This window comes from Amblyraja radiata, chromosome 41 (assembly GCF_010909765.2).
Source record: "Amblyraja radiata isolate CabotCenter1 chromosome 41, sAmbRad1.1.pri, whole genome shotgun sequence".
In the NCBI taxonomy this organism is placed as follows: domain Eukaryota; kingdom Metazoa; phylum Chordata; class Chondrichthyes; order Rajiformes; family Rajidae; genus Amblyraja; species Amblyraja radiata.
This window is the reverse complement of record NC_045996.1, coordinates 14,701,050-14,716,579: the sequence shown is the minus strand read 5'-3', so window position 1 is coordinate 14,716,579 and position 15,530 is coordinate 14,701,050. Positions and strand designations below refer to the sequence as shown.

Here is a 15,530-nt window from a genome sequence, read left to right as displayed (position 1 = left end):
CTGGTGTGGGTGAGATGGCAACGGCTAGTCAAGAGTCACAAGTAGACACGAGGAACTGCAGGTGTTTCTTAAAATTAAAAAAATACTCAAAGTGGCGTTTAATTGTCATATATACCCAGGATGCTGTTTTTTTTGTGCCCATCTTTGGGGTAAACCAGCATCTGCAGTTCCTTCCTACACATCTCCAAAGACAACTTGCATTTAAACTAAAGATAGACACAAAAACTCAGCTTCTTCGGCTTCTTGCGTGCGCAGCCTAAAGTTGTAGGTCAACTTGTTCTATTTGATCTTACTTGATTGTGCACGCCAGGTTGATTGCATTCGTCGAAACAGGGCGGACCACGTGAAGGTTGCAATCTCCCACCCTGAGTAACTCAGCCGGACAAGCAGTATCTCTGGAGAAAATTAATAGGTGACATTTTGGATTGGCATGTTCTCCAGAGATGCTGCCTGACCCGCTGAGTTACTCCAGCTTTTTTGCATCTATCTTTAGTCTAAACACAAGTTGTCTTTAGAGGTATGTAGGAAGGAACTTCAGATGCTGCTTTACACCAAAGATAGATGCAAAGTGCTGGTGTACCTCAGCGGGTCAGGCAGCATCTCCGGAGAGAAGGAATGGGTGAAGTTTTTCGGGTTGGGACCCTTCTTCAGACGCGAAACATCACCCATTCCTTCTCTCCAGAGATGCTGCCGGTCCTGCTGAGTCAGGGGAGAAGGAGACCAGAGATATGGAAGGGTAAGGTGTGAAAACAACAGATTCAAAACAGATGGCGATCAAGAACATTTAGAATGGGTCAATGTTAGCTGGAGAGACGGGGACAACGATGCATACTAACAGGCATACATAACAAAAAAAAAACAGGAACCTGCTGAATATTTCCAACCTCTGGTTTTATTTCAGCTGTCCAGCATCTGCAGTTTTACTTACAAAAAAAGAGTGCTGTTGCTCCAGCACTTTGTGGCTTTTTATTTGCAAACTGGCACCAGAAATTCCTTGGTTTTGCATTTAGACCTCTAAAGTCCCGCTTTCACGACCTTTTTTACTTGTAGACATTTTTCATCGTGCTAGAAAAACACCCCTGACCTACTTGTTGCCACGAGCACCTACGACTAGCATCACGACCTACCTACGACATTGTGACGAACATGCTGCGAGTATGAGACAAGGGCAAACTCGGCAGAGGTTGTGAATTAGGTCTTCTTCTTCTGACATATGTCTTTTAGACCTGCAGCTCCATTTAGGCACGCCAGGCCAACGTGTCATCGTCCAGGTCTGAAGAAGGGTTTCAACCCGAAACGTTGCCTATTTCCTTCGCTCCATAGATGCTGCTGCACCCGCTGAGTTTCTCCAGCACTTTTGTCTACCTTCCTCGAGATGAGAAGACCTTTTTTCACACAGAGAGTGGTGAATCTCTGGAACTCCCTGCCACAGAGGGTAGTCGAGGCCAGTTCATTGGCTATATTTAAGAGGGAGTTAGATGTGGCCCTTGTGGCTAAGGGGATCAGAGGGTATGGAGAGAAGGCAGGTACGGGATACTGAGTTGGATGATCAGCCATGATCATATTGAATGGCGGTGCAGGCTCGAAGGGCCGAATGGCCTACTCCTGCACCTAATTTCTATGTTTCTATGTTTATGTTTCCTTCTTAAACAAGTTGGCTTTGGAGATGGAGACTACAATATCCATCAGGCTTTGCGCTGGCGCATGTGCAGTTCCTTCTTAAACAAGTCGACTTTGGACATAGAGACTACAATATCCATCAGGCTTTGCGCGGGCGCATGTGCAGTTACTGCCCTCCCGCAATGGGCGGCCACCCAGCAAGAAGCTGCGCGCTGATTGGCCTGGCCCTAGGACCGGGCTGGGGGGGGGGGGGATTCCCGTCGCCCGGAGAGTAAACAAGGCGGCCGCCATCTTTGTCCGAGGGGCCGCTCCGGGGGTCTGTAAATTCCCCACTTTCCCGACAAAACGAGGGAAGTAATGGCCACTTTACCTCACCGATCCGGCTGAAGAAGCGAGATGCGTCGTTAGAATCCGAAAAGAGAGGGGGGTTTTTCTCGCCAACATGGAGGTTCTCATCAGCGAGGAGCGTTCGAAGATGGGCGCGGGGAAAGGGGCGGCTCCGTGGGGCGGGGAGGCCGAGGTGGAGGATCACTATGACAGCGGCATCGGCTCTCTCAGCGACCTGCAGAGCCGGCACTTCGGGCCGCTGGACGGGGCCGCCGTGTCCGTGTCCGTGTCCGGCCCGGGATGCGAGCCCGACGTGTGGCCGTCCAGCCAGCAGCGGCTCGAGTGCGGCATCGGCCAGATCACCCGCGGCCTGGAGCGGGTGGAGCTCCGTGGCCGGGAACGGGAGCCGGCGTCCGCCGACCTGGCGCAACTGCTCAGCTACCGCACCGAGGAGCTCGACTCGTGAGTGTGTTGCACACTCGCTTGCACGCGCGTCCGGGCGCGCTCACGCCTGTTCACACTTGGGGAAGGGGGGGGGGGCGCTCCCATAGGCTTGCACGACTCCCCCATCCCCTTGCACGACTCCCCATCCCCTTGCACGACTCCCCATCCCCTTGCACGACTCCCCCCATCCATTTGCACGACCTACCCATCCATTTGCACAACTACCATTAATTTGCACGACTCCCCCATTCATGTGTAAGCCCCCCAACATCCCCTTGCATGACCCCCCCATCCCCTTGCACGACCCCCCCATCCCCTTGCACGACCCCATCCATTTGCACAACTACCATTAATTTGCACCACTCCCCCATTCATGTGTACGCCCCCCCCATCCCCTTGCACGACCCCCCCATTCCCTTGCACGACCCCCCCCATTCCCTTGCACGACCCCATCCATTTGCACGACACCCCCATTGACTTGCATCTCTCCATTCGCTTGCACATTACTCCCCCCCCCCCCCATTTCCTTGCACGCTTTTTCGCCCCTCCCCCGCCATTCACATGCACACCCCCTTACTACATTCACCTTTATGTGTCCGCCCCCCCCCCAATTCACTTGCCATTGTAACTACCCTTCCTCTGGGGTCACTGTGCTCCTATTATTATTGGCACCTCTCCACCATTGCTATTCCTTCAGCTTCCTGGCCCCAAGCTTTGTACCTCTTCACCGTTGACATACTGTCATCTGCCTGGGCCCAAAGCTCTGGAATTGCCTACCTGAATCTGTAACTCTTTCCAGTAAGATTGCTCAACCATATAACAGTACAGAAAGCGCTGGAATAACTTAGGGGGTCAGACAGCATCTCCGGAGGCAATGGATAGGCGATGTTTTGGGCTGGGATCCTTTTCTTTCGACTGAAGTTGGGACCAGACCTGAAATGTTGCCTATCTGTGTCCTCCAAAGATGATGCCTGACCACCAGCACTTTGTATTCTACCCAAACCAAGAATCTGCAACAGCACAGCACAGAAACAGGCACTTTGAAACATAGAAACATAGAAATTAGGTGCAGGAGTAGGCCATTCGGCCCTTCGAGCCTGCACCGCCATTCAATATGATCATGGCTGATCATCCAACTCAGTATCCCGTACCTGCCTTCTCTCCATACCCTCTGATCCCCTTAGCCACAAGGGCCACATCTAACTCCCTCTTAAATATAGCCAATGAACTGGCCTCGACTACCCTCTGTGGCAGGGAGTTCCAGAGATTCACCACTCTCTGTGTGAAAAAAGTTCTTCTCATCTCGGTTTTAAAGGATTTCCCCCTTATCCTTAAGCTGTGACCCCTTGTCCTGGACTTCCCCAACATCGGGAGCAATCTTCCTGCATCTAGCCTGTCCAACCCCTTAAGAATTTTGTAAGTTTCTATAAGATCCCCTCTCAATCTCCTAAATTCTAGAGAGTATAAACCAAGTCTATCCAGTCTTTCTTCATAAGACAGTCCTGACATCCCAGGAATCAGTCTAGTGAACCTTCTCTGCACTCCCTCTATGGCAATAATGTCCTTCCTCAGATTTGGAGACCAAAACTGTACGCAATACTCCAGGTGTGGTCTCACCAAGACCCTGTACAACTGCAGTAGAACCTCCCTGCTCCTATACTCAAATCCTTTTGCTATGAAAGCTAACATACCATTCGCTTTCTTCACTGCCTGCTGCACCTGCATGCCCACTTTCAATGACTGGTGTACCATGACACCCAGGTCTCGCTGCATCTCCCCTTTTCCTAGTCGGCCACCATTTAGATAATAGTCTGCTTTCCTGTTTTTGCCACCAAAATGGATAACCTCACATTTATTGAACCACGATATGTTGTCAAATTACACTAATCTCCTGTGCCCACACATGATCCATTCCATGCATGTCCGTGTGCCTATCCTTTTTTTAAAACTCCTTCCTCTCGTGTTTCTGAAAAAAAAGGTTCAGTCTACCCTAACTTTACTTCTCTTAAGTTTATATAATTCTGTCGGGTGTCCTCAACGTCTGGCAATCGAGAGAAACCAATCCAAATTTGTCCGATCTCTCCTTGTGGCTCATACACTCTCCTCCAGGCAGCATAAATTTTAACGATAACCCTTTTGCCAGATGCCATTATATTTTCTTTTGTGATGTGGCACCTTTGTTGTTTGGGAATGAAGTCATGTTGACGGTGTAGTTGGAATTGTAGATCCAATGCGCTGAGTTTAAGAATGTGGATAAAAAGGTAATAGACCGAAGGTGTTAATTCTTTCTCTCTCTCAGTAGATGCTGCCTGTCTATTTTTTGCATATTTCTGAGAAAGCAAATTAGGCCATAGTGTAATGCGCCTTGTGTAAAATTGGTACTTGCAAAAAGAGCAGCCTTTGCTCAATATTGCACTGGTGTGTCAACTTAGATCAGAACTGGAAGCTTCAGAGTGGGGTTTTAAAGGCTTTGAAGAGGCATGATATCTACTGCATACATGTAGGTATTGGTTTTAGAAGAAGGAGAAGGGTTTCGGCCCGAAACGTCGCCTATTTCCTTCGCTCCATAGATGCTGCTGCACCCGCTGAGTTTCCCCAGCAATTTTGTGTACCTTAGGTATTGGTTTTGTTGACTGCACTGGGAGGTATTTCAATCTGCTATATTTGTTATCAGAGGAAGCCGAGGTTTTGCTATTTCAAGAGGTCAAAGGGTAATTTTAGTTGAGGCTTTAGAAATAGAATTCTTGGTAGCTAGAATCGGAAGGATCTATCTCCTTTAGCAGAGAAGTGAGCTAGAGGATATGGTTACTAATGCCAAGAAGAATTAAAAGTGAATTCTGAAATGTATTTTCACTTGCTTTGTGTAGGTTCAGGAATTCACTGTCTAACATGGTGATGTATTTATTATATTTGAAGTAAGCTATTCGACCCACCTGGACAATGCCACAGAGCTATTGAATCAGTTCCATTCCATACCAGTTTAACAACATCCTGTTCAACACAAACAATGTGGGTTGAAGGGTCTATTCCCGTGCTGTAGAAATCTGCATAAATACAATTTTCAAGTTTTGTACGTTTCTTAGAAGGAAAATGCTTGCATTTTATTACGTGGATTCCCTGAAAGATCAGACCCATCAAAGTACTTTTAAAAGTCCAATATTGTAGGAATGGTCAGGTTCAGATTACATCCAGAAAGGTCCTATAATCATAAATAAGATTTTTTAAAATTCATTCAGTGCTGTTCAGTAAGGGATAAGTATACAGTTGGCTGAATTGCTCAGATCAACGGTCTTTGCTCATCTTTTCGAGATGCTTTTAAAAATGGGTTTATTCCACAGCTGACTCATAACATACCTGGAGCATAATGGGAGGGAATATTTTCACCTCTCGGGTCAAGTGTTCAGATGTGGGTGAGTTGGAGGTGCAGAGATATATTTAAACCCCTGACAGTTCAGCCACTGAAGTCTAGACATCTTTATCTTCTTTGTGCTGTGTCTCTAATTGGTTAGTCCCAGCATTGACACCTCATTGTTGCGGTCTGAGGTTGTATTCGTCAATGTTTCCCAGTAGTGTTTGCCACATTAATGGTATTTTAAACTTTATCTCTGACCTGGCAGTACAAGACGAGGCATTTGGCCTATGAAGACAATTCTTATTCTTTGAAAGAAGGAAGATCCCAGCCACTTCCTCAACTGTTGTCCCCCCCTTAAATACCCATGGGGCAGCACCGTGGAGCAGCGGGTAGAACCACTGCCTCACAGCCCCAGAGACCTGGGTTTGATCCTGACCTGCTGCCAAGTTTGTAGTTTGCACATTCTGTCCGTGCCTAACTGAATTTTTCCAGGCACTCCGGTTTCCTCCCACATCCCAAAGACGTGGATCATTAGTATGATTGGTTGTTGTGTATTGTCCAGAGTGTGTAAGAGAGTTGATGGAAATGGAGTGGGAACAAAATGGGATAAGTGTAAATGGGTGCCTGATGATTGGCAAGAATTCATGGGCCTGTTTACAGTGTAGGATCAGTGGTGCAGCTGGGAGAGCTGCTGCCCTCGGTGCCAGAGACCCACAGTTGATCCTGATCTCAGGTGCTGTCTGTGTGGAGTTTGCTCATTCCCTCTGTGCCCACATAGGTTTCCTCCCGGTGATCCGGTTTTCCCCTATATGGCAAGTTTGTTGTAGGTTAATTGGTTTCTGCAAATTGTCCTTAGTGTGTGGGGAGTGGATGTGAAAGTGGGATAATGTAGAAGTAGTGGGAACAGGTGATCAATGGTTGGTGGGGACTCGATGGGCCGTAGAGCCTTTTTCCACCCCAAATCTAAACACTGAAACTTGATTCCATCACCTTCTGATAGAACATTCCAGATCTTGCAAAAGTGTGTTCAAATGAAACACATTTTTACTCTTTGTTTCCTGTCTGCCAACCAATTATCTATCCATGTCAATACTCCTTCATCCGTTTTACTTGTCAACATCCTCAAAGAATTCCAGAGGATTAGCCATGCAGGATTTCCCCTTCATAAATCCATGCTGACTTGGACCAATCCTTTGACTGTTATCATTCCATTGATGCTTGATCAGTGACTAAGAACGGTTTAGCAGGATTTCTTTGCATTTATACATGATGGACAAAGGTATGCTTGTGACCTACAAAGTTCCTCACTCACCTGTGAAGTTCATGAAAAATTCTTGCCTGGGGAATAGTGAGAAGCATAAAAGGCACCACGGTGGCATAATGATGGATTTGCTGCCTTACAGCGTTGGAGATTAAGGGTGCTTGTCTATACAGATATTGTACGATCACCCCATGACCTGCGTGGGTTTTCTCCGGTATCTCCCATTTCCTCCCACACTCCAAAGACGTAGGTGAATTGGCTTGGTACAATTGTAAATTGTCCCTAGCGAGTACAGGATAGTGTTAGAGTGCGGGGATCACTGGTCAGTGGGCCGAAGGCCCTGTTTCCGCACTGTATCAATAAACTAAACTAAACATGTGAAGGAAAGGACTGGTAGAGTGTTATAATTCTTCCCTGTGAATCCATATGTTGCCATCACACCACTTGTGTGTACTTTAGAGCTTAATGCTACTTTCCTTACAGAGGGACATAAGTGAAAGAAAAGGGACAGGGACATCTGGTGATGAAGATAAATGTTATCGCGTATTCTCCCAGCTGCAGCTTTGAGGAAATAAACCCATAACGTTCTCTGAGCCTGTCGGTATATTTTTAGAAAACCAGAAAGTCCCTTATTCTAATTACCTGTGGTGCGAGTCGCATCGTACCAGTTTGCCACAGTTGGTGAGCCACAATCAGCCTGTACCCGGTTGTCGTCAGCCTAGACAGTTCCCTACATTTGCACATGTATTTCTTGCATGCTGATTTGGCCTTGGTGGCCGAGATGCATGGCAGCTTGGTTTGGGAACATCTCCATCCAAGGCTGCAAGAAATTGTAGAGAATTGTGGACGCAGCCCAGACCATCACACGAACCAACCCCCCTTCCATTGACTCCATTTATACCTTGCGCTGCCTCGGCAAGGCCAGCAGCATAATCAAGGACCAGTCGCACCCATAGAGTGCAGTCATGCAGTGAGGTGGTGGCACTGACGCAGAAGAAGGGCTTTTGCTTGAAGTTGAGGTTTCCAGGGACATCAACTTAAACTTTACACAGAAGGGATTAAATGCCACCTTCGTTGTGAAATAGTGGCTGCCCTACTTTATTTAGCTACAGTATTTTCCACATTAGTCATGTTGCTCACCACATGTCGAAGGAGAGGGAGTTAAGAAACTCGAATGTGTATCAGTACTTTCTTTTTCCTCATATTGATGTGCTGTGCTGGTTTTACAGAGATATGCAGACATTGTCCTTGCTCTAGTTTATGTCACATCTTTTGGTGCAGAAGTTCCAACAATATACCATTTCCTAAAGAGTTACGAATTAAGTCCAATATATTATGTGCCAATGCAGTTTTCAGCTGTTTTGATGTTAAAGTCTAAATTATTGTCTAATTTGTGTAATTTTCCATTATCAAACTTTTAGGAACAGTTTTCTTTCTCTCTCCCTCCCTCTAGCACATCTCTCTCTCTCTCTCCTTTCTGCTGGTTCACTTTGTTTTCAGTGTTTAAATTGTCTGTAATTAGGGAGCAGATTACCTGCACTGATCCGACCCTAAACACAGTCTTTAATTGGCCTCTAGGATACAAATGATTGTAAACTAGTGGCTGCCTCCATTCTGGTTGTCTCTCTCTCTCGCTCTCTGTCTCTCTTTCTCTGGCTGTGTGTGTATCTTTCCCCCACTGTGGCTATTTCTTCTTCATTCACGTGTTCATTTTCTTGCTGTCTCTCACACTGTCCCATTAGCCCAGGGAGCTAAGCTGTATTGAACAGTTGTTAAACATCAAGGTGATCGACTAGTGTCTGGATTGTTTTGTTTTAATAGGATGCTGCACCTCGCCATCATTCATGAGGAAGATTGCCTCCTGGAGCACCTTCTGCATTGTATGAAAGGTACAGATTTTCTCGATCTACAGAACGACATGAAGCAGGTGATTAGCGTGCAAACGGAAATAACCGTGTTATTCAGCATGTTTCCTTGTTATATCAAATTATTCTGTGTTCTTGTTCTTTAACAAAAGTGCAGACTCTCCTTCCACGCCCCGCGCTTGGGTTGCCAAAAACTATTTGCTTTCATCCCCTGCGTAAATCTCTTGCAGACTGCACTGCATTTGGCCGTGATCCTTGGGCGAGCGGAGTTGGTGACGAAGTTGGTAGCAGCTGGAGCGAACCTCTTGCTTCAAGAGAAGGATGGGAACACTGCTTTACACCTGGCTTGCAAGGAGATGGCACTTGCCTGTGTCCAGGCACTCCTGTTTCAACATTCCACCGAACTAAAGTATTCCAGTCTGTTGGACCCTGCACAGTTCCGGCAGCAGCTACATTTCTATAACTACCGAGGTAAAGTAGTCTCTGAGTTAATATTCACTTTGAACAAATGGAGAATTGCAGATGCTGGTTTACAAAAATAAACAAAGTGCAGGAGTAACTCAGCAGGTCAGGCAGCATATGGAGGACACGGACAGGATTGAGTCTGATCCGAAACATTGCCTATCCATGTCTTCCAGAGATGCTGCCTGACCTCCTGAGTTACCCCAGCACTTTATTTACTTTTATAACTTTCAACAGGTTCTGAATGAAATTCAGTATTCTGGTTAACAGATATGAGAACTTCAATTTTTTGGGCAGGTTCCAATTTTATTCCATTCCAACCTTGCACCCAGCGTTCCCTCTCCCTGGTCCATCATTTTCACAATGGTAAAGGCTCTTGTCTGGGATAAGTGGTCACTCTCTGAAAGCACCATGAACAGGTTGGGTTCGCTCCTGACCTCGTGTGCTGTCTGTGTTGGATTTGCACCTTCTCCCTGTGACTGCATGCATTTCCTCCAGGTGCTCCGGTCGGTCTCCACCCTGATCCCAAAGACGTGCAGGTTAATTTGCTTCTGTAAGTTGCCCATAGTCTAGAGAGTGGATGAGAAAGCTGGGTAACATAGAACTAGTGTGAACGGGTGTTCGATGGTCTGCGTGGACTCGGTGGGCCGATGAGGCCAGTTTCTGTGCTGTATCTTTCAATCGTTGGAGCCCTGGGCATGTCACATGATGCCTGTTGCTCCAATTTGTTCATCTGGTAGAGAGAAAATCAAACGTATCAATTGGAGCAATGTTTGTAACCTCTGACACAAGAAGATTTTTAAATAACTTCAGTGATTTTTATTGAACTTCTTCCTGTCATGTTCTGGTTTTGGATAGTACAATGCAATTTTCCAATCCTTCAAGCTACAGAGACATTGCTGCTTTGTATATCTTATTACACTGAAATTCCCAACCTCCTTGCTCTCATTCCCAATCTGCTCTCATCCTTAGACTAGAAAGATACTGGGAAGGTAGGATGGCCCATTTGTCAAAAGTGGAAATGATATCAAAAGTATAATGTGGAAATAGGTCCTTTGGCCCTGCTTGCCCACACCTATGTCCTCTGGTTCTCAATTCGCCTACTCGGGCAAGAAAGCTGAGAAAAGAATTGAAGGGAAGATTGATATGCCCCAAAGCCTGAATTAAATGTAACTAGGGTATTAAAGTGGCACATGGGTGAGAGGTCAGCCTACCAGTGATTGGGACCAAATGGCTAACTCTGTTTTGTTTTTTTAAATTCTTTCATTCTAATACATTTATCTCCCACCCTCAGGCTTCACGCCCCTCCATGTGGCTGTACTGCTTAATGATGTTCAGGTGGTGGAGTATCTTTTGCATTTTGAAGTGGATGTGAATGCAAAGGCAAGTCCTCTGATATCTTTATGTGTAGGAAGGAACTGCAGGTGCTGGTTTAAATCGAAGAGAGACAGAAAATGCAGGAGTAACTCAGCGAGACAGGCAGCATCACTGGAGAGAAGGAATGGGTGACGTTTCGGGTCGAGACCCTTCTTCAGACTTGACCTGGAGAAGGGTCTCGACCCGACACGTCACCCATTCCTTCTCTCCAGAGATGCTGCCTGACCCGCTGAGTTACTCCAGCATTTTGGGTCTATCTTAACTAGTTATTCGTGTTCTTCCCACTAGGATATTCTGGCATCTAAAATGTCTGCTTTCATATATTTCAAATTAATGAATGGTTACATCAGAGGCCAGCCCCCGACTTAGTAAATTTGAATATTACACACCAGCCATTAACTTTAACACATTAAGTTTGGAATTCTTTTTCGCAGAATGCTGTAGAGGCCAAGTCAGTGGATATTTTTAAGGGAGAGATAGATAGATGTTTGATTAGTACAGGTGTCGGAGGTTATGGGGAGAAGGCAGGAGAATGGGGTTAGGAGGGAGAGATAGATCAGCCATGATTGAATGGCGCAGTAGGCTTGATGGGCCGAATGGCCTAATTCTATTCCTATCACTTATGACCTTATAACTCTTAGGTTAATTAACTCTTGGGAGTGCCCAAAACAGCAACAATATAGGGTGTTCTCTCAAACCTATCTCCTAAAGATCAGTTTGGGATGCCCAAACGCCATGGTTTGTGCTGCTGTACAAAACAGCACACATCAGAATTGCTTGCTATGTCCCTTTATCACTTGAAGTGCTTTAAAACAACAGTTTCTGTGGAGTGAAACTACTATCTTGCTAAATCTTCTGCATGTGAAATTGTTGGAATTAATGAGAAGATGATTGATATCCTGTGAAGAGATTTGTATATTTCTGTCCGATCTTTAAAGCTTGGCATCAATTTCTGTTTGCAGGAGAAATGTGCAGGTCGGACTGCGTTACACCTGGGAGTAGAACAGCAGAACCGGCACATCATCAAACTCTTGTTGAACAGGGGGGCAGATGTCCATGCCCAGATGTACAATGGCTGCACACCCATTTGCCTGGCAGTGTACATGCCTGACTCTGGAATAACTCAGATGCTCAGAGACTATGGCTCTTCAGAACCCCTGTCAGACGATGAGTCAGACGAAGATGAAGGAATTGATGAAGATGGTGTGGTATGTAAGCTGTTTAATGGCGTGTGTGTGTGTGTGTATGAGACGTATAAATACTAGTGGGACCATCCAGCTCAACTGACATTAGAGGGGTGTTTCTGCACTTTAGTTTAAAGAGGGAGGATGTTTCCACATTCGACTGATAATAATGCAGCTAAATTTAGTGAATGTATTTATTTCCTCTCGCTGTCTCAAATGGGGGCACAGTTGCCTCATCTCAAGTGTTTGCTAATGTTGCCAGATTGTAAATCCCAGTGTTCTTCCTTGAGTTTCACACCAGTCTGCAACCCCTGGGACTGGGACAACCATGGTTTTAGGCAGGATTGCTCGTGCCAATTAAGAGACACAATTCTGGCTTAAACGGACACAAGGTGCTGGAGTAACTCAGCAGGCCAGGCATTGTTGATCGATGGTCAGTGTGGACTCGGTGGGCCATAGGGCCTGTTTCCAGACTGTATCTCTAACCTAAACTAAAAATAACGCTGCTTCAGGCTTGTGGGAATAAGATGCACCAGAAGTACCAGGCAGGACATTTGGACAGTCAAATGAGCATTCAGGCATCACAGCAGGAATAAACATTGGGAGATTTTCCCGGGCAAGGAGGTTCGTCTTTGTGCACCAATATTTTTCCCCAGTTTGGATTCCTTTGCCTCAGATGTTATAAGAAGAGCTAGTTCTGAGTTTGGACACTGGAGGAGATGAAGGATCTTGGCCTCAGCTGCTGCACGCCTTCACTTGCAAGCATTACCTCTCTCTGGGGAGACTATACTGTGTTATAGTGATTAACATTGATCTAGGCATGATTAGGAATGGCAGCAGCTGCAGACCTGGACTGTCGGCGATTAAACCTCCAGCGGGCATTGCTCTCGGCTGAAATGACTAGCCCACTTGTCACGAGAGGCTAAAGATGGACACAAGCTTCCTGAATGTCCTCACGCAGCCACAGGGATAACGTACAAAATCTATACGGACAGCACCCGTTAGTCAGGATCGCACCCGGGTCTCCGGCGCTGTAAGGCAGCAACTCTACCTCCCCAGATTGTTGCTAGATTGTTTCTGGAGAGTGCTCACGAACAAGTTCCTGACGTGAATCTGCACTGCTTATTTTCCCCTTGTATCCGTAAAAAATTCCCTGCCTGACTAATTGGCATCAAGGTCTTTTCAGTTCAGTTTAGTTTATTGTCACAGGTACCGTGAAAAGCTTTTGTTGCTTGCCAACCAGTCAGCAGAAAGATAATATACGATTCCAAGCGAGCCATTTACAGTGTTTAGTTTAGAGATACAGCACGGAAACAGGCCCTTCGGCCCACCGGGTCCGGGCCGACCAGCGATCCTCGCACATTAACACCCATTAGGGACAATTTTTACATTCTCCAAGCCAATTAACATGTACGTCTTTGAAATATGGGAGGAAACCGAAGATCTCGGAGAAACCCCGCGCAGGTCACAGGGAGAACGTACAAACTCCATACAGACAGCACCCGTAATCGGGATTAACCCCGGGTCTCTGGCGCTGCATTCGCTGTAAGACAGCAGCTCTACCGTATGGATACAGGATAAGGGATCTTGTTGATAAAGGACTTTTGTTGAGTGCCATACTTGGCAGACTTGTTGGGACCGTCTAACGTGAGGGTGAACACAGACACATCTTTGTTTTGGGTGCCTCTGTACTGCCCTGTCTCGATGCATTTTCTCATTGAGGTTAGCTCCTTCTCAAAATATACACAAACCTTTGGGGGGGGGAGGGGAAGAACTGTGAAAATTAGTTGCCTTAGAAAGCCCCTTCTACCCGACAGTACCCACGAGTGACTGTAAATATGTGTCCCACACGCACAAGCCAGAAAACTGACCTCACTGTTTTACGCATCCCATGCAGTTGCTAGGCATTAATCTTGTCAGATGTTGTTAGTTCCTCTTTCTGCTTAACAGCGAATTTTGTTGTAAGCGGATCACTTAAATTAGTCGGTAAAATGATGGAGTAACTCAGACCTGAAACATCGCCAATTCCTTCTCTCCATAGATGCTGCCTCACCCGCTGAGTTACTCCAGCATTTTGTGTCTCGACTCGAAACGTTGCCAATTCCTTCTCTCCATAGATGCTGCCTCACCCGCTGAGTTACTCCAGCACTTTGTGTCTACTTTCAATTTTACCAGCATCTGCTGTTCTTTGTTAAACTTAAATTAGCCGATTGTTCAGGCAGCGGGGAGTGCTTTCGGTTTCTTGTAAATGTTCAACTGGTTATTGTTCTGGCAATAGTGGGAGATCAAAGCTGAAGGGTTGTAAATATTTGCATTGGTTTCTTGAGCTGGTAACAACAAGAGCACCAGTTCAAACCGCAACGTGTAAAGAGCAGATCAGAAAGTGATTCCTGTGAACAGGAGGTGGTCAGGATGTGGCTATTTCTGTGCTACGTGTCATGCAAGGAGGGGTCCATAAGTGATTTTGAAAGAAAATAACTTGGGGCTAAAATAGGGATTTTTAAAGTTAGAAGCAGGAAACTGCAGATGCTGGCTTACAAACAAAAAGGACACAAACTTCTGTAATAACTGCGTGGGTCAGGCAGCATCTGGATGGGTGACGTTTCAGGTTAGGACCCTTCTCCTGACTGGAGGATGGTCCCGACTTGAAACGTCATCTATCCATGCTCTAGAGATGCTGCTTGACCTGTTCTGTTCAGTTTAGTTTATTGCCACGTGTACCGAGGTACAGTGAAAAGCTTTTGTTGCTTGCTATCCAGCCAGAAGAAAGACAATCCATGATTACAATCACGCCTGCTGAGTTAGTCCAGCACTTTGTGACCTTTTTAATATTAAAAGCTACAAGGTCAGAGATGAGAAAAAACATTTTTCATGCAGAGAGTGGCGAATCTGTGGAATTCTCTGCCACAGAAGATAGTTGAGGCCAGTTCATTGGCTATATTTAAGAGGGGGTTAGATGTGGCCCTTGGTATGGAGAGAAGGCAGGTACAGGATACTGAGTTGGATGATCATATTGAATGGCGGTGCGGTGCAGGCTCGAAGGGCCGAATGGCCTACTCCTGCATTACTCGGTGATTAAACCAGGTAATGCATATATGGGCAAAGAAAGATAGTGGCTTTGGTTCAAATCGCTTTTTTTTTTGTGAAATATATTCTGCTGACATTGAATTATATTGACTGTTTCCTCTTTTTCTCTTTTTAGGGAGAGTATGATGACTTTGTGGTGCATGGATGTTAATGGAAGATCTGAAAAACCTGCAGTGTCATATTTAAAGATTCAAAACTGTAGCATTAAAGTGGTTCAGCTCGACTGCTGTGAAAGGCCCTTTAGTCCCTTATAACTGTTGTGTATTGAACCAATATCTAGCATTGGAGTAGTCTTTATAACCTTGTGTCTGAAAGTATGGGTTTGTGCCTTGAATGTAACTGGCTGTCATCCTTTCAACGGGGAACTCGGTAGAAAGATTCCAAGCAGGTGAGATGGAGGGTAGGCCCTGCGGTTTGTTGGCATGGGGAGGGCCGGATGTGAGCAGTTGGTAAACGCAAAAAAAAGCTGGGTTATCTCAGCGGGTCAGACAGCATCTCTGGAGAAAAGGAGATGCTGCCTGACCCGCTGAGTTACTCCAGCTTTTTGTGTC

At 46.1% G+C, this 15,530-nt stretch overlaps 1 protein-coding gene and 1 long non-coding RNA gene across 2 annotated transcripts; both read left to right on the top strand.

The window, feature by feature from the left end:
• The first annotated feature begins 1,857 nt into the window (after positions 1-1,857).
• nfkbib (NFKB inhibitor beta) lies at positions 1,858-15,230 on the top strand. Its single transcript, XM_033014290.1, has 6 exons — positions 1,858-2,409; positions 8,826-8,931; positions 9,100-9,340; positions 10,626-10,714; positions 11,671-11,916; positions 15,095-15,230. Exons 1-6 carry the CDS (start codon positions 2,063-2,065, stop codon positions 15,128-15,130), a joined length of 1,065 nt encoding a protein of 354 aa, XP_032870181.1. The 5' UTR covers positions 1,858-2,062; the 3' UTR covers positions 15,131-15,230.
• LOC116967697 lies at positions 4,349-5,610 on the top strand. The gene is made up of 2 exons (XR_004410308.1): positions 4,349-4,895; positions 5,009-5,610. It is a non-coding gene; the product is annotated as an uncharacterized LOC116967697 (long non-coding RNA).
• Positions 15,231-15,530: the final 300 nt, after the last annotated feature.

What these genes read in the sequence shown, in the direction of transcription:
- nfkbib (XM_033014290.1), top strand. Translation starts at nt 2,063, where the DNA reads ATGGAGGTTCTCATCAGCGAGGAGCGTTCGAAGATGGGCGCGGGGAAA. An exon ending in CGCACCGAGGAGCTCGACTC is followed by an intron (nt 2,410 to 8,825) that starts GTGAGTGTGTTG and finishes TTGTTTTAATAG; the next exon opens with GATGCTGCACCTCGCCATCA. An exon ending in ACATTTCTATAACTACCGAG is followed by an intron (nt 9,341 to 10,625) that starts GTAAAGTAGTCT and finishes TCCCACCCTCAG; the next exon opens with GCTTCACGCCCCTCCATGTG.